The 22,260-nt window shown below is 37.6% G+C and overlaps 1 protein-coding gene across 3 annotated transcripts in view; it reads right to left on the bottom strand.

The window, feature by feature from the left end:
- Positions 1-22,260, bottom strand: part of ADGB (androglobin) — a 185,801-nt gene that overhangs the window by 49,005 nt on the left and 114,536 nt on the right. For all 3 annotated transcript variants that reach the window (XM_040238642.1, XM_040238644.1, XM_040238643.1), the window contains 7 exons: positions 20,421-20,556; positions 19,657-19,794; positions 17,746-17,839; positions 14,312-14,446; positions 13,424-13,577; positions 9,397-9,584; positions 3,035-3,219 (listed from right to left, as the gene is read on the bottom strand). In XM_040238642.1, the coding sequence (XP_040094576.1) occupies positions 3,035-3,219; positions 9,397-9,584; positions 13,424-13,577; positions 14,312-14,446; positions 17,746-17,839; positions 19,657-19,794; positions 20,421-20,556 (1,030 nt within the window). The remainder of the gene's footprint in view (positions 1-3,034; positions 3,220-9,396; positions 9,585-13,423; positions 13,578-14,311; positions 14,447-17,745; positions 17,840-19,656; positions 19,795-20,420; positions 20,557-22,260) is intronic.

Genomic DNA, 22,260 nt, shown 5'->3' with positions numbered 1-22,260 from the left:
ATATGATAAACTACAGTGTTTATCATACAGTGTTTATCATTACAGTGTTTATTGCCTCTATGAATATAAATTAAAAACTTTGGAGAGTAATGTTAGGGGCAACTAGTTACTTAAAGAAAAGATGTTAAGGCTGTAAACAGGATAGGAGAATTGCCCACAGGACCTGCTAAAGTTTTGGAATTACAGTATTCCTACATGAAGTAAAGCAAAAAAAAAAAAAAAAATCTGTACAACATGGATTAGAGAAAAGAAAACAAAGTCATCTTCAAGAGTAAGAGTGGAATTTGGACCAGCAAAACCTAATAGTACCCTTACTGGTCTTAACATACTTGAAGAGAAATATGTATAGATATTTGGGCTTATCCAAATAAGTATATAGAGATGGTGCAGGCAGATTGGCATGAAAAGCCAAAAAGCAGAAGCATGAACTAGCACTGAAGACGATCCAGAGGATGTTCAGGGATAAAGGGAAAAAAGTGGGAGGAAAGGAGACATGATCTGAATTAATTTGCCGTTTTAACTAAGCTCACTGTATTACTAATATAATAGGGAATCTCCCACTTTCCTGTGTCTAAAGCATGACATCTGTGCCCTAATTGTGTCATTACAAAGTAGTGTCTTCTCAATTCTCTGCTCCTCCAGATTTTCATTCATATTGGAAAGGAATGTCCCTCGGCTGCAATAACAGTTTCCAGGGTCAATAACAGAGGACAAAGAGAGTCCTGATTTGGTTGCATTTATTTTAAAAAGGAGAAAGAAAAGAAACATATGAATATTAGAAAATAGACAACAGGTAAATTCCTTTTAGTAATTTGCTTATATACTTGAGATAATCAGCATAAATGCTATTGGGAATAATGAGAGATCAGGAAGTATGCCAGCCACCACACAGTTATGCAAAGATCAGCTAGACGGTATAATCAATTTTAAAATAAAGCATGAAGGCAGAAATCAGAAAAAGCAAGCTTATCAAAATAAATGTAAGTGGATTACATCACCTCATTTCAGAGATTAGAATCTTAGATTTAGTGGAAAAATTACTCATTTATAAGAGAAAGGTTGAAAAGCTAAACGTGTGAACCAAAATGAACAGGAAAATGATAACAAATGAAGAACCAGCATTACTATCATACAGTCTATTAAAGTTGAAAAAATACTGCTTTATATTCATTTAAAAAATACAGCATATCAATAAATATAAAGCAAATGTAGAACGTTATGCAACTAACAATGTAACATATAGATATGTAAACTGGAAAATATTAGAGATAAATTTGTACACAGTTTACAATTAAAATAGATCTTAACATACTTTTGTTCAAAAAATTACAAGCCAATAAGATAAAATGTAAATGACAATTGAAATTTTAAATATTGCAACTAGCAAGTTTTCTTTTTATTATATATACATAGCGAGAATGTGTGTGAGTGCACATATATTTAGACATCAAATCATTTACCTCTAAAATAGAGAATAAGTGTTCTTTATAAACCTTAATGTAATACTAACCAAAACTGATTTGAATTAGGTTGCAGTGAAAACATCTATCCAATGCTCAAAATGAAAATATATAAATCACACTAACTCCAAAAGTTTAAGTAGATATTAACAACAGAAGACCAGCTAAAACAGTTATTTGGAAATTATAAAAATATTATAATAGTTAAAAGTTAAAGGGAAAATATAATCTAACAAACCAAATAAAATAGTATATTCAAAACATAGGATTGTATTGAAACATTATGGATAAATAAGTTTTATTTCAAGAATGTATTCCAAATTAAAAATTAATTTATGAGACGCAAAAGGATAAAATTTGATTATTTTTTATAAACAAAGAAGTAACCAATAAAGTTTCAAACCTATATTAAAATCCTTAGTTATCAATAGAGAAAACTTTCTTAAATATTATAAAGGGCATTTATCAGAAGTCAACAACAAACATCATACTAAATGGTAAATGCTCTAAGCCTTCCTATTTAAGAATAAGAAGTATATAATCATCACTCTTATTTAACATAGGTTTGAAGACCCCAACCAATGTCACAAATAAGAAAAACAAATATCAATTACCAAAACTGGTAATATTCTACTTTTGTTTAAAATGAGAATGTAAAAATGGACAGTAAGAGGTGTAAAAGCTAATATGCTAACAGTATTTCTTTTTTCTGGGTTGTATGATTACAAAGGATTTCTTGCTGCCTTGTTTATAATTTTCTATTTTTCAGCTTTATACATTGGGCATGTGTTACTTTTATAGTCATAATCAAGTTATTAAAATAAATGAATATATCTTACAGTATCACTGTTATCCCTTATTTCAGAAATAATTTTATTACTTAAAAGCTCTTGTGACTATTACATTGCAGGTAATAATTTCAATATTTTTATTAATTTTAATAAGTAGAATATTTTCTAAAAATAATGAATTGTAATAAAAGTAAAAAAAATGAGACACAGATGTAAAGAACAGTCTTTTGGACTCTGGGAAAAGGCAAGGATGAGATGATTTGAGAGGGTAGCGTTGAGACGTGTATATTATCATATGTGAAGCAGATCGCCAGTTCATGTTTGATGCATAAGGCAGGGCACTCAGGGCTGGTGCAGGGGGATGACCCTGGGGGATGGGATGGGGAGGAAGGTGGGAAGAGGGTTCTGGATGGGGAACACATGTGCACCCGTGGCTGATTCATGTTGATGTTTGGCAAAAAACACTACAATATTGTAAAGTAATTAGCCTCCAATTAAAATAAATTAATTAATTTAAAAAATTCTTTCAAAATAATAAAAATCTATTTCTTATTTGAAAATCTGAGAAGGCTCAAGTAATAAAGTCTTTAAAGTGCAACTGTAACAAATCTATTGTTCTTCAGGGATTAATGTCATGCACAAATGCAATAGTTTTCTAAAAATACTATGGTATCAAATTTTACTGATTTTACTTGCTATTTTATCTTAAAACATTTAAACCATCAGTTACATAAATATCTGTTTATGAATCTATATATGACCAATTTTAAAAACCAAACTTACACTGGGAGCTTAAGGCTTTCTCATTCCCCAAGAAGTTAATTGCTGGTATGATAGCTTGACCCTTCCCAGTGGAGCTCACAATAACTTCTTCATTTTCTAAGATCTGTAGCTTGATGAATACATCTGGTTTGGATGTGCGTACGTGTATTGTAACAGGATGTGGCAATGCAACTTTAACTGAATACCTGTAAAGAAAAACATTCATCTTTATCAACAGTCTTTTCTTCAAATCACTAAGGAAATTGTATTATTTACTGATATGATAATCTACAAGTAAATCTACTTTATACAGTCAGTTAAAATCCTGGAAATATTAGTGCTGTTATAGACTTTGGCAAAAGATCCCAGTATGCTCAGGTAAAATGAAATTACGTATGAGGTGTTTATTACTATCACATCCCAAGCAGAGATATGTAATGTTTTATTTAGATATGACAATTGCACTCATCTCACATGCTAGTAAAGTAATGCTCAAAATTCTCCAAGCCAGGCTTCAGCAATACGTGAACCATGAAATCCCTGATGTTCAAGCTGGTTTTAGAAAAGGCAGAGGAACCAGACATCAAATTGCCAACGTCTGCTGGATCATCAAAAAAGCAAGAGAGTTCCAGAAGAACATCTATTTCTGCTTTATTGACTATGCCAAAGCCTTTGACTGTGTGGATCACAATCAACTGTGGAAAATTCTTCAAGAGATGGGAATACCAGAGCACCTGACCTGCCTCTTGAGAAACCTATGTGCAGGTCAGGAAGCAACAGTTAGAACTGGACATGGAACAACAGACTGTTCCAAATAGGAAAAGGAGTACATCAAGGCTGTATATTGTCAGCCTGCTTATTTAACTTATATGCAGAGTACATCATGAGAAATGCTGGGCTGGGAGAAGCACAAGCTGGAATCAAGACTGCCGGGAGAAATCTCAATAACCTCAGATATGCAGATGACACCACCCTTATGGCAGAAAGTGAAGAGGAACTAAAAAGCCTCTTGATGAAAGTAAAAGAGGAGAGTGAAAAAGTTGGCTTAAAGCTCAACATTCAGAAAATGAAGATCATGGCATCTGGTCCCATTACTTCATGGGAAATAGATGGGGAAACAGTGGAAACAGTGTCAGACTTTATTTTTTGGGCTCCAAAATCACTGCAGATGGTGACTGCAGCCATGAAATTAAAAGACGCTTACTCTTTGGAAGAAAAGTTATGACCAACCTAGACAGTAAATTCAAAAGCAGAGACATTACTTTGCTGACTAAGGTCCGTCTAGTCAAGGCTATGGTTTTTCCACTGGTCATGTATGGTTGTGAGATTTGGATTGTGAAGAAGGCTGAGCACCAAAGAATTGATGCTTTTGAACTGTGGTGTTGGAGATGACTCTTGAGAGCCCCTTGGACTGCAAGGAGATCCAATCAGTCCATTCTGAAGGAGATCAACCCTGGGATTTCTTTGGAAGGAATGATGCTGAAGCTGAAACTCCCGTACTTTGGCCACCTCATGCGAAGAGTGGACTCATTGGAAAAGACTCTGATGCTGGGAGGGATTGGGGGCAGGAGGAGAAGGGGATGACAGAGGATGAGATGGCTGGATGGCATCACGGACTCGATGGACGTGAGTCTGAGTGAACTCCGGGAGTTGGTGATGGACAGGGAGGCCTGGCGTGCTGCGATTCATGGGGTCGCAAAGAGTTGGACATGAATGAGTGACTGAAGTGAACTGAACTGATGCACTCACTGATAAAATTTGATAGATTGCAATCTACTGCCACACCACACCTTTCCATCACTCCCTCGTCTCCAGTGGAACAAAGAGCACAACTGGCGGTAGCTTTCAAAACCTCACTGTCAAGTGTTTTCTTTGAGCCACAAAAATAGAAATCAAAAGCAGTACTTGTCACATGTGCTCTCACCCTTTAACCATGCCGGTTGGGAACCTCTTGGAAAAAGAATGAAAATTCCTGACTCTGTCCCTTAATGCAGTCTAAGATTGCTAGTCTTTTTGTTGGAGTTCTTTCCTACTTTAGGTGAATCTTTGCAAATGCTCAGGATTCTATAAACTTTCAGTTTCTCTACAAGTTTGCCTTTCTCTCTTCTCTCTTCTGTATCTTGTTTCCTCACTTTACTACTTCTTGATTTTGGCTTTTGTACCCATGGAGGTCTCACCTGTTTAAAAACAGATCAAAACAAGACAAAAACCAAACTGAAAAATATCTTCAATCAACCCTGCTGTTCAGCCTCAGCTCTGTTTTACTCCCCAGCTTACAGTCTAAGAAGCGTTGCCAACTTTTACTGTCTCAGCTCATCACCTTCTAGTCACTCACAACACTCCACGGTGCTAAACTTGCTTTTGCCATGGTTTCAAGCAGCTTGTCACTACCCTACAGAAATCTCAGTTCTCATCTTCCTTGATCTCTCAGGGGAATTTGACAGGGTTGAATCGACCCTCATTTCTTCTTTCTTCAAAAACCTTTCCCCATGGGCATAACAATTTTTGTAACTCCTAATTCAGGGGTGTTTTTTTTAGACTTCTCTCACATCGACATTCTCATAAATATGACATTCTCATAAATATGCAGACAACTGGCCAGAGTGCCCCGACAGGTAAGGAACAAGAGACTTTATTGACCTTTCTCCCCTTCCCTCTCTCTTTCCTCTCCTTAACCCTTCCTATCCTTCCCTGTTTTTCTAGTCCCCCGGTCCTGGATGCAGGAATCTGGTCAAAGGGCCCTCAGTCTGAGCTGAGGATTAGAGACTGATCACCTTCTCTTGGCAGAGAGCTCGAATTCTGGTTCTGGTCTGGTCTGATTTCTGGTAGGGACGAGTTCCAGTCCTCCCTTCTCTGGAGGCCCAAGGATAAGTCCCATAACACCTGGGCATCTGTAGGTGGCAGGAGAGGTTTGTAAGGCCACCCCTTTCGCCACCTGCACCCCCGCCTCCTCCCCCTTCTTCTTTCAACCTGGCTTCCTTTCCTCCCTTGAAATCTTTGATGTTAGTACTTGGATTCTTGCATTTGAGGGCTTCCCTGGTGGTGCAGAGGTTAAAGCGTCTGTCTGCAATGTGGGAGACCTGGGTTTGATCCCTGGGTCAGGAAGATCCCCTGGAGAAGGAAATGGCAACCCACTCCGGTATTCTTGCCTGGAGAATCCCATGGAGGTAGGAGTTTGGTGGGCTACAGTCCGCGGGTCGCAAACAGTCGGACATGACTGAGCGACTTCACTTTCACTTTCACATCGACATTCTCATAAATATCAGAGAATCTTAATATTCTGTCCAGTATCTGACTCTTTTTGTACAAACTTTCCCAGCCACTTTAATGGGCAGAAATAGGATGATCACTTCCAAATCCATATTTCCAACCCAGCAACCCTATGCAATATCTCTCATACATTTCACTGGCCTACCAAGGGTAACATGTAAAAATGAATTAATCATCTTTCTGTTGCTCTGTCAGCAAATAGAGTCCTCTTCCTGAAACCTCTATTTAAATAAACAACACTTACTCTCCAACAGTAAAACCATAATCAACCAAGATTGTCCATTTCACTTCCTTGATATCTTAAAATCCTTTATTTTCCCTCTATATTCACTGTCACTGTTTGTTATAGGTTAAATTGTTTCCTCTCAAAAACCTGCTGGAGTCCTAAACTCTAGCACCTCACTATGCCCCCATTCTTGTAGATATTATCTCCCAGAAATCATCAAGTTAAAATGAGGACCTTATGAAAAGGAGAAATCTGGAAAGAGAGAGACACAGGGAGAATGGTGCATGAACAGGGATACAAAACCAGGGTTATAAATCTACAAGCCAAAGAATGTCAATGACCAGCACCTCTAGAAGATAGAGAAAGCATGGGGTATTTTCTCCCTCACAGCCATCAGCAGGAATCAATTCAGCTGACGCTTCGATCTCCCAAATTTCAGTGAAAGGGAATCATGTATTTAATCGCGTGTGTTAGAAAGGTAACTATTCCAGTAGTAAAGGATGGGTATGTAATGAATAGGGACTTCCCTGGTGGCTCAGATGGTAGAGAATCTGCTTGCAATGTGGGAGACCCGCCTTTAACCCTGGGTCAGGAATATCTCCTAGAGAAGGGCATGGCTATGAACCCCAGTATTCTTGCCTGGAGAATTCCATGGACAGAGGAGCCTGGAGGGCTACAGTCCATGATGGTCGCAAAGAGCTGGACACAACTGAGTGACTAACACACATGTAATGAATAAGGTGGTAGAGAAAGAGAGAGAGAAATAGAGAATATAAAGAAAAAGTGAATAGAATGTAGAAATGTGTTGCAGAAACACAATGTTTCTGTAGATAAAATATAATGAAACTATGAAGTAGTGGAGGACACTGAGAATAAAAAGGAGGGCACAAAGATGAGAAGTGGGTGGGAATTAAAACCAAAAGCTCTGATAAATGAAAGGGAGTGGAGTCCATGATGAGGACTACTTATCTATGTATTCTCAGGGAGATATGAGAATGTATAGATAAGTATGAAAAGAAGGCAGATAAGGAGAAATCTACACCAGGGAAAGTGAAAGAGGAGAGTGAAAAAGTTGGCTTAAAACTAAACATTCAGAAAACTAAGATCATGGCATCTGGTACCATCACTTCCTGGCAAATAGATGGGGAAATAGTAGAAACAGTGGCTGACTTTATTTGCAGGGCAGGGGTGGTGGGGGGAGGACTCAAAAATGACTGCAGATGGTGACTGCAGCCATGACATTAAAAGACGCTTACTCCTTGGAAGGAAAGTTATGACCAAGCTAGATAGCATATTAAAAAGCAGAGACATTACTTTGTCAACAAAGGTCCGTCTAGTCAAGGCTATGGTTTTTCCAGTGGTCATGTATGGATGTGAGAGTTAGACTACAAAGAAAGCTGAGCACTGAAGAATTGATGCTTTTGAACTGTGGTGTTGGAGAAGACTCTTGAGAGTCCCTTGGACTGCAAGGAGTTTCAACCAGTCCATCCTAAAGGAGATTAGTCCTGGGTGTTCTTTGGAAGGACTGATGCTGAAGCTAAAACTCCAATACTTTGGCCACCTGATGCGAAGAGCTGACTCACTGGAAAAGACCCTGATTTTGGGAAAGATCAAGGTCAGGAGGAGAAGGGGATGACAGAGGATGAGATGATTGGATGGCATCACCCACTCAATGGACATCGGTTTGGGTGGACTCTGGGATTTGGTGATGGACAGGGAGGCCTGGCATGCTGTGGTTCATGGGATCACAAAGAGCTGGACATGACTGAGTGACTGAACTGAACTGAACACAAGAAAAGCATTAGAGATGGAACAGAACAAGGAGAGAGTAAAAAGAAGGAAGAGTGTTATGAAGAATGTTTAATGAAAGCCAAAAAGGGTAACTAAAGAGCCTCTAGAGGAAGGTGAAAGAGGAGAGTGAAAAAGTTGACTTAAAACTCAACATTCAGAAAACTAAGATCAGGCATCCAGTCCCATCACTTCATGGCAAATAGATAAGGAACAATGGAAACAGTGAGAGACTTTATTTTCTTGGACTCCAAAATCACTGCAGATGGTGACTGCAGCCATGAAATTAAAAGATGCTTGCTCCTTGAAGGAAAAGTTATAACAAACCTAGACAGCATATTAAAAAGCACAGGCATTACTTTACCATATAGGTCTATATAGTCAAAGCTATGGTTTTTCCAGTAGTCATGTATGGATGTGAAAGTTGGACCATGAAGAAGATTGAGTACCGAAAAATTGATGCTTTTGATGTGGTGTTGGAGAAGACTCTTGAGAATCCCTTGAACTGCAAGGAGATCAAACAAGTTAATCCTAAAGGAAATCAATCCTGAATATTCATCGTAAGGACTGATGCCGAAGCTGAAGCTTCAATACTTTGGCCACCTGATGCAAAGAGCTGACTCATTAGAAAAGACCCTGATGCTGGGAAAGATTGAAGGCAGGGAGGAGAAGGGGATGACAGAGGAAGAGATGGTTGTATGGCATCATTACTTGGATGATGATGGACATGAGCTCAAACTTAATGGACATGAGTTTGAGCAAGCTCTGGGAGTTGGTAATGGACAGGGAAGCCTGGCATGCTGCAGTCCGTGGGGTCGCAAAGAGTCAGACATGGCTGAGTTACCAAACAACAACAAAAATAGGATGAGAACTAAGAAACCACACATGCAACATAGGCTGGATCTTACATAACATTTATACAGTTATATTGCTCTCTGTTTTCAAAAGTATAAAACTGAAGTTCAAAATTATGATTTTACCAAAAGATTTATTATTTTTGATAATATCAATATTTAAATAAAATATTTAAATTTAAAGTCAACTATTTAATACAAGATATTGATACTTTAAAGGAATGCATTTCCTTTCTGTTACATACCTGAATATAATTTTCTTATCATTGGGTATGTAATAATCTCTGATTTCCTTTATGGCAAAGGTATTACATGGAGGGTCTCGAGATAGGCATGGGAGTGGATGATAAGAACCAATGAGGCGCAGTTTCCATCGTGAGGATGACACATACATGTCACCAGTATATGCTTCAGCCACGAATGTATAGCCTTTCTACAACAAAGAAGAATTACACTGAAGTAAGTAATATTGTTACTAGTTTTCAAAGATACAATGTATGGTTTCACTAGGGTTGGTAGTATAGTGGTGAGCATAGCTGCCCTCCAATATATGGGTGGTGCTGAGTCGCTTCAGTTGTGTCTGACTCTGTGCGATCCTACGGACTGTAGCCTGCCAGGCTCCTCTGTCCATGGGATTCTCCAGGCAAGAATACTGGAGTGGATTGCCATACCCTACTCCAGGGGATCTTCCTGGGGATTGAACCCTTGTCTCTTATATCTCCTGCACTGGCAGGCAGATTCTTTACTATTAGTGCCACCTGGGAGGCCCCTTCCTATATATGGCTTCACAGTACTAAAATGCTTTATCTTAATATACATAAGAATCTTCAAATCTCTTAATAAGTGACAAATCACTTAGTATTATGTTTTGAAATCCTTCTTAAAAACTTCCATCTTACATGTTTTTGGAGAAAATGGAACACTGTAATATTTCTGTTTGTATGTTTCCCTAGCCATTAAAAAATGCTTAACTGTGGTAGATGATTACTACATTCCCTTCTAATTCTTCTAATGCTAAGGCAAGTTATTATTATTATTTTTTTTAATCATTGCCTCCTGGATTAGCCCAATAGCTTCCTACTTGATTTTCTTGTCTTTTCAGAATCACCTTTCTAAATATGAGATGAAAAAAGCAGAAGAGTTCATGGAAATATCGTTCTCTTGGTATGACAAGTGACAAGTAAAACTATTGAATTAGCAGAGGTCTGGTTCCATTTAAGTTGGAGAAAAGAAGCAGTTAAGGAATCTGGGAAAGTGACAACACACCAAAGTTCAAAGCAATTCTGAGTTTATAATTCCAGACATTTCTAACAAGGCAGGAAAATACAGGTTTTGTATGCCAGTTGCTCTCTGATGCAGAGAAAACTCTCTGATGTTTACGGTGGTTTAGTTGCTAAGTTGTATCTGACTCTTTGCAACCCCATGGACTGTAGCCCACCAGATTCCTCTGTCCATGGGATTCTCCAGGCAAGAATACTGGAGTGGATTGTCATTTCCTTTTCTAGGGGATGAAGGGATCTTCCGGACGTAGAAATCAAACCTGGGTCTCCTGCATTGCAGGCAGATTCTTTACCGACTGAGCTTGAGGGAAGCTGATGTGTTTAGATTTCCAGAAACAAAAATTAGACATACACAAGACAGAATGAATTCATAACACTCCAATAAATGTCTCTAGATCGTAACTAAAATCCCAATACCTGTAATGAGCTCAGAATTGCAGCACCCATAAAGACTTTCGATATTATGTTTGGGGCAAGTAAAAAAGGGAGATAAATCATCACTGCAGATGGTGACTGCAGCCATGAAATTAAGAGACGCTTACTCCTTGGAAGAAAAGTTATGACCAACCTAGATAGTTATTCAAAAGCAGAGACATTACTTTGCTGACTAAGATCCGTCTAGTCAAGGCTATGGTTTTTCCCGTGGTCATGTATGGATGTGAGAGTTGGACTGTGAAGAAGGCTGAGTGCCGAAGCATTGATGCTTTTGAACTGTGGTGTTGGAGAAGACTCTTGAGAGTCCCTTGGACTGCAAGGAGATCCAACTAGTCCATTCTGAAGGAGATCAACCCTGGGATTTCTTTGGAAGGAATGATGCTAAAGTTGAAGCTCCAGTACTTTGGACACCTCATGTGAAGAGTTGACTCATTGGAAAAGACTCTGATGCTGGGAGAGATTGGGGGCAGGAGGAGAAGGGGACGACAGAGGATGAGATGGCTGGATGGCATCACGGACTCGATGGACATGAGTCTGAGTGAACTCCAGAAGATGGTGATGGACAGGGAGGCCTGGCGTGCTGTGATTCATGGGGTCGCAAAGAGTCGGACACGACTGAGTGACTGAACTGAACTGAAAATATTTTTACCTGCAAAGATTTATTGCTGCTTTTATTATTTGAGCTTGTGAGACTAATGTATTAAAGAAGTCAAACAAAATTACGTGACTGATTTCATGTTTGTCTAGACTCAGAGAACAATTTTGAGAGAGAATAAAAGATTTATAAAATTGTAGGATAGATATATTGATAAGTGATAATCTAAAGCTAAAGTAGTGATAGGATTTTGAGAGAACCTGGCAATTTTAAAGGATCTCAAGACTCTGGAATAAAAGTGTAACATAACAGAGTACCAAGTACTGAGAAACCACACAGATTAAGTACTTCACATCACAGGTTATGGTCTTTGAAAAATTATGAAAAAAATGTCAAATTATTCTGAAGGATTGACTGTGTAATCAGATTTTTTTAAAATTGAGACCCTAGTTCTATGGATATGCATTAGAAAAGGTTGACCTAAAATGGTCTACATATATGTCAAATGCCTTTGCAGTGCCAAAATGCTGTTGCAATCATAGACTAAAAACAATGGGGCAATGATTATCCTTTAGGTGGGTTGGAAGTCTTTTTCAAGGCTGTTCTGTTCAAGGCAGTTCTGGGAACTACATTGCAGAAGAGCTTAGTAACTTGGAGAAACATTTGTAGACCAAGAATTGTGATGAAAGGAAAACCATACCACAAAAAGGATGACAGAAGCTATTTTGCTATTCATACAGCTGTATACTTTCCTCCACATTCTCTCTATTTTGTTCTAGAATGAACACAAGATGAGAGGGTAGAAGACAGGAAATATTTGAGAGAGGGTATGGCTATGTTTGTTGCAATCCCAAATTTTGGAGAAGGCAATGGCACCCCACTCCAGTACTCTTGCCTGGAAAATCCCATGGACAGAGGAGCCTGGTGGGCTGCAGTCCATGGGGTCGCGAAGAGTCGGACACGACTGAGAGACTTCACTTTCACTTTTCACTTTCATGCATTGGAGAAGGAAATGGCAACCCACTCCAGTGTTCTTGCCTGGAGAATCCCAGGGACGGGGGAGCCTGGTGGGCTGCCGTCTATGGGGTCACACAGAGCCGGACACGACTGAAGCGACTTAGCAGCAGCAGCAGCAGCAGCAGCAGTGTGTTCTCCTGAATAGTGACTCAACGGCATCGTTTAAACCTATCCCCCAAATTTAAGTTTACTCAAGGAAGGGAGGTTTACAGTGGAGCTACTAAGCAAAGCTAAACCAAACCCAAAGTATCCTAGATGTGAATAAGAATCAGAGTCTTGTGCAGTTCTAACTAAATACCCAACTAAAGATCTCTACCAAAAGTAGGTATCAATGACTAACATGATCAGTATTAGTATAATTATATGGTGAAGTAAAGAGCTCATCTCTAGAATTTAATGACATCTGTGAATTGAGTAGAATCTCCCTTTGAATGAAATCACCTTTTTATTATGGATCTTTGAGACCTTTGATTTCCAATTATACATGTAAGAAATTTTTACATTCAAAAGAAAATCTAGGCCAAATTTGGTGAGTGGCTGTGTAAACACAATCTTCAAACATATTTAGGAATCAAACAAAAAACCCAGTGGGAAACTGAGGCAACCTGATGATGATTTGGTTTAGAGATAAGATTAACTGTACTCTTTACCTCCATTTTCATTTTAAGGGTTTGTATGATTTTATAATTTTAATAATGGAGATTTCTAACATTTTCCTTTTTTCATATTTTCCTTGGAGAAAAGATAAGAAGGGGACTAAAAGGCAAATGTTCTGGCACTCACATTAAGTACCTATTGCTGTCAAATACACGAGACTTCTCTGCAGAAAGACCAGGGCCTAATTTTGGACTGAAAACACGTCTGTTTTACCTTCTGCTGGAAACTCTCAGGGTGCTGGCTTCTCACTGCTATTCTTTCAAATGAGGAGAATCAATTTAAACCTACCTTATTCTTGGTATAAAGATAAGGCACCACTTTTTGGAACACTTTTGGCACTTGTTCCATTGTGTCATTGTTAACAATGTGGAGCATACAGACTGGAAGTGTAGTATATACTTTGGGAACCAAAATCATATCTTGAGGAACCAAAAATGTTTCTCTGTAATTACAAAAGAGTGAAGTTTCCCTTGGCATGAACATCATAAAGAAAGGTTGAAATTAGGTTTGAAGCCAAGAAATAAGAAAAAATAAGTTTAAAGTTGCAAATAACTTAAAGGTACACATATTGTTTTCCTTTAAAATTCTAATTAATACATTATTTTTTCATGCAAATGCTAACTTTTTAAGAAATCCTATTTATAAATAATTTGTGACTCTAACATGCTATTGCTTGGAAATTAAATGATTCATTTCTATATTAAGAGCATATCCGTTTAATTATGTGTGCATGCATAGTCGCTCAGTCGTGTCCAACTCTTGAGACCTCATGGACTGTAGCGCACCAGGCTCCTCTATTCATCGGATTTTTCAGGCAAGACTACTGGAGTGGGTTGCCTGTCCTCCTCTAGGGGATCTTCCTGGCCCAGGGATTGAACCTGCATTTCCTGTATCTCCTGCATTGCAGATATACTCTTTACCTGCTGAACCATCGGAGAAGCCTCATTCATCAAAAGATCTAATAGTTAACTTCATATTCTTCATATTTAATGAAACATGGATAAAATTTCTATAATAGCCCATTTATGCACATCAGATATGGAAGGAATTTTACCTAAGTTCCGAAAGCAAGTTAGACGTTCATACTATTACTACTCTCACAAATAAAACTCTCTCTATATGAATATTTTATACCACTTAGGGGTGATATTATTTGCCAATATATGATAGCCTCACCTGAAAACTATAAACCAAGTATTTGGTGGCTGGTCTGTGTAAGTCACGTTATAGTCAGCAAAAGCAACCTTAGTTTCTTCATCTTGATAGCATGGATAAGATTCCATAGATTTGCACTTGCTTTTAAACATAAGTCTGGAAAGGTAAAAATAATTTAAGTACCAATGGCAAAAGCAGTTTTTGAAATAAATTCTATTTATAAAAAAAGAATCCCCCCTCCCAAAAAAAAAACCAGCATAAAATATTGCAGTCCACTGTTGGATGGACTGAGTACTTCATCAAATGAAGGCTCGTTGTGTGTAGCTCAAAGGCAGAGGTGACCATTTCAGGTCAACCATGATGTCTCTCGAAAGTGCCCAAAGTTATCTGAAGTTCTTAGTTGAAGGAGAACCTAATTCATGACTCTGGGAGTAATCAAAATTTACAGATGGGAAATCAGCACCAAAGATCAAGCTATAAGGGTGAGAAAATTAGAAGCAGGAAAACTAGCAATAAAACTGAATAGGAGCCACAGAAAGTCTGGGGATTCGATGTAGAGAATAAATAACTGAACGTAGTTTACAGTGAGGAATTGATTTCCAAAAAAAAAAAAAAAAGATTTTTAAAATAAACCCTGAAAGCAAAGGCCATGAACAAGGGGAGAGTGCCAGAGTTTTCCTTGTACGTGATTTCTAGTGCAACTAGATTTTCCCATGATTGCCCAGCTGGAAGGCTGTGGTATATTCCAGAACACAATGGAAATGATCAGGGAGATTCTGGGTCCTGTAGCTCCCACCCAGCCAGGAACCAGAACCAGCCTCAGTAGCACTAGGAGTCTCAGCAGTCTTTTGTATAATGTTGGGTATTAGCTGGGACAGAAGCTATAATGGTCATAGTCCATGATTCTCTGCAGAGCTAGAGCTGCTCTTGGCTTCCAGATGGTGGATGGCTTGGCTGTACTGTCAGTGGGAAGCAAAGCCATAGAGATCCTCAGGGAGGACGGGATTCACCTGCTGTTTCTGATGGCTGGTCTTCGGTAGTGGAAGGAAAATGATCGGTTTCTATTTGCACCCCCGTGTCTTAGTTGTGTCCACTCTTTGCGCCCCTTTGGACTGTAGCTTGCCAGGCTCCTGTGTCTATGGGGTTTTCCAGACAAGAACACTGGAGTGGGTTGCCATGCCCTTCTCCAGGGCATCTTCCTGACCAAGAGATTGAACCCACATCCCCTGTGTCTCATGCATTGCTGGCGAATTCTTTACCCCCTGAGCCATCAGGGAAGCAGGATATTAAAAAGCTTTTAAAAATAATTATAAGAACAAAGACCAGGTTGGTTATATCTTCTGGTTCATGCGGCATTTTTTTGGTACTTTCTATATACACAACCATATTGCCTGTAAATGGTGGTTTTATTTCTTCCCTTCAAATTCTACTGACACTTATATTGCTTTATTATCCTTTTGCCCTTTTCAGAATTTCAGGATTACCTTGAATATAAGTGTTTGGGCAGGCATCTTTATCTCATTCCCCAACTCAAGGAAAAGCTTTCAAACTTTCACCACTAATTATGTTTACAGTAATTAAGAAGATATACTAGGTACCATAACACATTAAGGAAAATCTTCTCTAAACTTAGTTAGCTAGAAATTTTTAAAATTTGAATTTGTGTTGCTTTTTTGCAAATTTTTTTTCTGAACCTATCTGAAGGACCAAATGATTTGTTCCTTTTCCCTGTTAATGAGCCAAATTAATGCATTTTCTAATGTTAAACCACTCTAGCATGTCTCAGAGTGGGAAACCCACTTAATTAAAAGATATTATCTTTTTATATCATTCCAATTTTGATCTGCTACATTTTTTCATCTAATTTCAAGAGGGTGACTGGTTTGCAATTTCAGTTTTTTGTTTTCTTTCTTTCTTTCTTTCTTTTTTTACTATGTTTGCTGAGATTCTAAAATCAAGGTTTTGAGTTGGTAAATGTTTCCTCTTCTTTTCTCTATAAGATCTGTAGTATTAATCTTATTTCTTAAATTCACTAGTTGATCCACTTAGCACATTGCTAGAGAATATATTATGCATCCTTGCCTTATTAGCATTTCATCTAGATTATTACTTTTACCATTTCTGCAGTAATGCCAGAACTCTAGATCTCTGTAGCTCCATTTACCCAATTTCTGCATTTGGCATTGCTAAGGTTAAGATTTTACTCCTACATGTAGCTATTAGTCTAATTGTCCTTTGGAAATAATATGTCTTATTTCTCTGGTAACCTTGAAGATTTTTCTTCTGGCCTTTGGTTTCTAGCAGTTTGACTATGATAAGTCTAGGTATGGTTTCCTTTGTGTCCTTCCTGTACAGACTGCATGCAGAACCTCTTGAAAATGCAAGTTGATGTATTTTATCAGTTTTAGAAGTGTATCAGCTGTTATATTTTTATATTCTGGTACTATAATGATATAAATACTGGACTTTCTAAGCATGCCCCACATTTTTCTTAGTTCTTTCCTTATTTTCCACTATTTTTCTATTGACCTATCTTCCAGTTCACTAATTTCTTCCTCTATTCTGCCTGATATGCTGTTAAACCAAAACATTTAAATTCAGTTGTTAGAAATTGTATTTATGTAATCTCCATTTAACTGTGCTTTATTAATCTAAACTTTTAATTTATTTTCTCTTTATTCTTTATTTTCTTGAGCATTTCCATAATAGTTACTGTTAGAGATTTGGTCTGCTAGCTCCTGCATCAAAATGGTCTGTTTCTTTTATATATTTTTTGTTCAGTTGTTAAATTGTGTCTGACTCTTTACAACCCTACGGACTGCAGTGTGCCAGGCTTCCCTGTCCTTCACTATCTCCCAGAGTTTGTTCAAACTCATGTTCGTTGAGTCAGTGATGCCATCCAACCATTGTATCCTCTGTTGCCCCCTTCTCCTCCTGCTCTCAGTCTTTCCTAGCCTCAGATTCATTCCAAGAAGATTTGTGGTTAAAATGCAGTTTTCCTAAGGCCCAGTTTATCTCACACTTGTCCCTGTTTCTAGAATGCTATTCACCAAGGATTTCAAGTGATGGCTTTCACTGCTGAAGCCTGGCGTGCTACAGTGCGTGGGATTGCCAAAGAGTAGGTCATAGATTAGCAATTGGACATCAAAAACAACAATAGTCTCCCCTAGCAGGTCCTACGCTTTTAACTTTTGTCTCCTGAGCACCAAAAGACTTCAAGAAACTCTGCTTTGCTTCTCAGAGTTTTCCTGCTTAGAATATTAGATAAGTGCAGTGAAGACAAATAAGAAGTAGTAAGTGGGGAAGTTCAGAAGCAATGGTACGTTTCTAGCTGCAGTGATTAGGGGAAAACCCTACAAATATGGTGGCATTTGAACTGGAACTTGGAGGATACCAAGATACTGCAATTAAAACAAAACGAAACAAAACAAACAAACATCATTACACTGCTTTACCTTAAGAGAGAAATGGCATACTGTTCCATACTCTGTTCCAACACAGCCCAAACTTTCTGAAGAGTATCTGCCACACTGGCATTTTCCTTTGTATCTAAAAATAACAATAGAAAAACTGTAAGGTGCCTGAAAAATCATCTAGTTCTAAGCCCTCCTTTTACAGGTGAAGCACTTGAAACTCACAAGTAAGGTGATATCCAGAGTCAGAAGCTTTACTAGCAATAAAACCATGTTTAAAATACAAAGCTATGAACCTCTAGCTGAGAGTTCTGATCATCATTTTATGCTGTTGCCCTTCATCTCTAGTTAAAAAATCATAAAATGCTCTTTGATCTAATTGAATATACTCATCAAAGAGTTTACAACAAAAGACCACTTATCACAGCAAAAAAGTCCTTATGAATGCTCTTGTATTAGAAACTATAATCCATCCATTTTTTTCTAAAGAACAGTGGCTAATGGGATTTCACTGAAGCTTAACCTAAAACATAATCCACAAAAGGCTTAAGAGGAGATGATCTGACAAAAAAATGTGAATACATCATAAGCGTGTCAAATTCAACATGTCAGAAACTGACTTTTTTTTCTAATCATCTTAATTTCTTCATAGAACTTACTGGTATCTGAAATCGTTATCTTAATATATTTACTTTCCATTGCATGCCTGGGACCACTATAACACAAGATTCATCAGAGCAGAAACCTTGGAAGTTTTACTAATTTCTTTAAGGCCAGAACATAGAATAGTTCTACATACACAAGAATTATTCAATAATTATATGTTGAGTGAGAATACAAATATTATTAAAAAGCTGCTCATTTTTGTCTTTATAAAGAGAAAAAAATTATTATATGAATATACTTTTTACAGTATACATGGACAAACAACAGGGATATTTTTCTATCACAAATCTATGCAATGCAGTTTGTTTAACATTTATGGATCTATAGTTTTTACTGCTTTGATGAACATTTTGATATTTCTCATTGTTTCAGAGATACTTTTACAACAAAATGTTTCAAAATACTCAAAGAATTCTATGGGAGGCAAGGCTTTTTACATAAAAATGTCAACAAAATTTACAGAATGAATATAATTGAATATAATTTTTTTGCCTTTTGCAGTGTTTTATTTTGAGCTGATAAAACAGATATTTTCACAAAATAGTTTCATATACAAAAATATATTTGATTTGATAAATATAATAATACACTTTGAATGTGTTTTATGCTGTGTATGATACCATGGACATATGTGGAAACGTCTTCATTTAATTCATTCATGCACTTACTTTGAAAAATGGCCTAGAAATGTAAAATTATCTATGACTTAGCTGAAACTGACTGCTGTGCATTCCGCTAGGCACTGGGGATGAATGGGAAAAAGGCCAGTTTCCTGTTTTTGAAGAACTCACAAAAGATTGGGAAAATACAGCTGATCATTCATTCAGCCAGTATTTGCTCTGTGCTCAGTCTGTGTCAGACACAGACTAAAGCCACATTGCATTAAATTGCAGGAACAAGAGCTTGAGCATACCTACCTACACCCTGAACTCAAGAAATTTCAATATTTATAGAATTAAAAACAATTAGCTGAGCCATAGAGTTGAATGAAGCTAAAATACTTTTTGTTAGCATGTAACAAATATTCATCTTTATTTATGCAGGGCTTCCCTGGTGGCTCAGATGGTAAGGAATCCTCCTGCAATGCAGGAGATCTGGGTTCAGTGCATGGGTTGGGAAGATCCCCTGGAGAAGGGAATGACTACCCACTCCAGTATTAAGGCCTCCATGGACAGAGGAGCCTTGCAGCCTATAGTTCATGGGGTTGCAAAGAGTCAGACACGATTGAACGACTTTTACTTCACTTATTTATGCAAGTTCATTTTATAAATGATTGAAAGAGCATACCCGGTGTTCTCGCTTTCATAAGCAATCTGACATATGTTCCTCTCCACATGGCTTGAATTTTAATTGCCGCTGCTACTTCCTCTGGAGAGTACTCTTTATCGCTTGTTGGCACACTGTACTTAGCATCTACCCATTCCGCTAGAAAGAGAAAAACAAACTTTGGAGTAAAAGGTAATCTAGTCTCTACTTCAGTTTTCACTGCCTTTAACTTTCGAGGCCATCTTATGTGTCAAGCGCCACAGTGATAGGTTTGTTCTTGTATTTAACATTGCCTTCTGCAGGTGGTTCCTTTTTAGAATATAAACATTCTGGAGAAGGGAAATGCTAAATATTGACACTTTAGTGAAATACTGTTGAATTCCTCTGTGAAAATAGCAAGAAGGGTCTCTTAAGGTTGAAAAAAAATGTTAAAATCGTGGGAATAGAGCATTGGAAAAGGAAGAAATGAGGGTTACTGAGATCAGAATATCTTCAGAATTCCTCAAATTGTGCTACATAGATAGGTGATGGTCTGCTTTTTAAGGTCAGGAACAAATAAAACTGGGATATTCTGGGCTCCCCTGGAAATACGTGGAACAGGGGACACATAACAGATCTTAGGAAACTTTTGAGCTTTCTCAGGGCAAAGCTTGAGTCCTACAACTGTCAATACTGACATATTCTACCTATGCCACAAAAATTTTGGGTGCATTTTCCTCAAATTATGTATCCTATATAAAGCTAGGAATTTCTTGGTCACGTAAACACCTAAAATTAATTAGTACCTAAAGAAGCCTCTTCCAAAGAAGAATCGAGTAAATCCAAGTCCAAAACCACAGCACGGAATGCAAATTTGGTGTTGGGTGGAGGTTTTGTTATTTGAGCTTTTTTCATTAAACGCCATAAAGAAATATGAAAAACCTGAAAAAGATCAAATGTATTAGTATATTTTCTAAATCAAGAAAATACTCTTATGTAGTCAAAGAGGCTCTGAAAAACTTTCTATTTCTCAGATATACACACCGTCTAACAGAAGACTCTTTGAAGACTCCCTCATCTGGTAAGAGACCAAATTTATTTAACATCTGATAAATTTTAACTTAATAAGATTTAATCAACACAATGTTTATAATATACATTCAACCAAAATTAATATTAAATTAATTGAGGTGATACAGTGTAAGATAAAACATAATGTTCTTATGCTTAAGCAACTTAAATACCAGGTTTCTCTTATTCTGAGATGCCATTTATTGTAAGATACACTATTAATTCATGTGCTTCAAGAAAGAAAATATGCCATTCAAGATTTTTATCACTGTCTATCACTTGTGAGTATTTCCTATTGAAAAATCTCTTTTAAATTTATTTAGGTGTAACTTTTTCATCATATGTCACATTTAAATATATATGAAAAAATAAAATAAACTACATATATTGATTAAGTATTCAAAAAATGTATTCATACTCAGACTCCTGCTCTTGCAAATCACTTTTTGCAAGCACTTAACATGTGTGTTTTCTATACAGTTATGTTCTTTGTGTTGTCAAAAGATGCACCATTGCCTAAAGAGCATTCTTCTTCTGCCCCTGGGTATTTTCTCAAGCCACTGACTCTCATTCAGGAAGTGTTGATGCCAATTCATTCTTTATTTCACCATAGAGGACTGATGGAAGGTTTCTAGACTACAACCAGAACACATATTCCTTCTTTCAAGTTCTTTTTTCATGATTTTTATCCTGAAATGTTGACAGATTCCACATATCCAATCACACTATCGGTGATGAGAACCAACCACGGCACATTTCTGCTTGTTTACTTGTAGCTATTTACATGTTCACAGGGAGTAAAGCACTTGATGGATTAGGTAGGGCTGAAGTGAAAGTTGCTCAGTTGTGTCTGACTCTTTGCAACCCCATGGACTGTACAGTCCATGGAATTCTCCAGGCCAGAATACTGGAGTGGGTAGCCGTTCCCTTCTCCAGAGGATTGTCCCAACCCAGGGATCGAACCCAGGCTCCCACACTGCAGGCAGACCCTTTATCGACCGAGCCACCAGGGAAGCCCTCAGTAGGGCCCCCTGGGCACTATTTGTGGTGACTTTCACCCAACCATACCTCTCCCTCTCCCTGAGCTCTTAGGGAGTCATTCTAGTCTGAGGAAAACCCCTTTCCCTTCATGCACATGGTCACCCCAAATGCCAGGTGAATTTAGGATTCACTATGTGTAACAAATGGTGCCATCACATCCTTTTTCTTAAGGACTATTTATCATTTATCTTGAGAATATGTATGTAATGGACTCTATCTGATGAACTATAGAAAAGAGAAATTTCCTTGGGTCTTTGCAATCTCTTTAGCAGATTGCCCTTGATGTGTATCACATTCTAGTTTAAGGTTTATGCAATGATTTTCTTTTTCTTCTCCCTTTGTGGAATTTTGTTGGTTTGAAGATTGTTCTTAATTATCTTTCCTCAACAATACCTTATGCTCAGTTAAAGTGGAATAACAGGGAAATTAAATTTCTAGTATAAATTATTTCTAATATAATTGTATCTTATATATTGTACATACTGTTTTCTTATATGAAATTAAAAATTGGCTGAGTGAAATGAGTCTAGACCA

Source organism: Oryx dammah, unplaced genomic scaffold, assembly GCF_014754425.2.
Source record: "Oryx dammah isolate SB20612 unplaced genomic scaffold, SCBI_Odam_1.1 HiC_scaffold_4, whole genome shotgun sequence".
Classification (NCBI taxonomy): Eukaryota; Metazoa; Chordata; class Mammalia; order Artiodactyla; family Bovidae; genus Oryx; species Oryx dammah.
The sequence above is the reverse complement of the archived record's forward strand: the minus strand, read 5'-3'. Positions and strand labels throughout refer to the sequence as shown.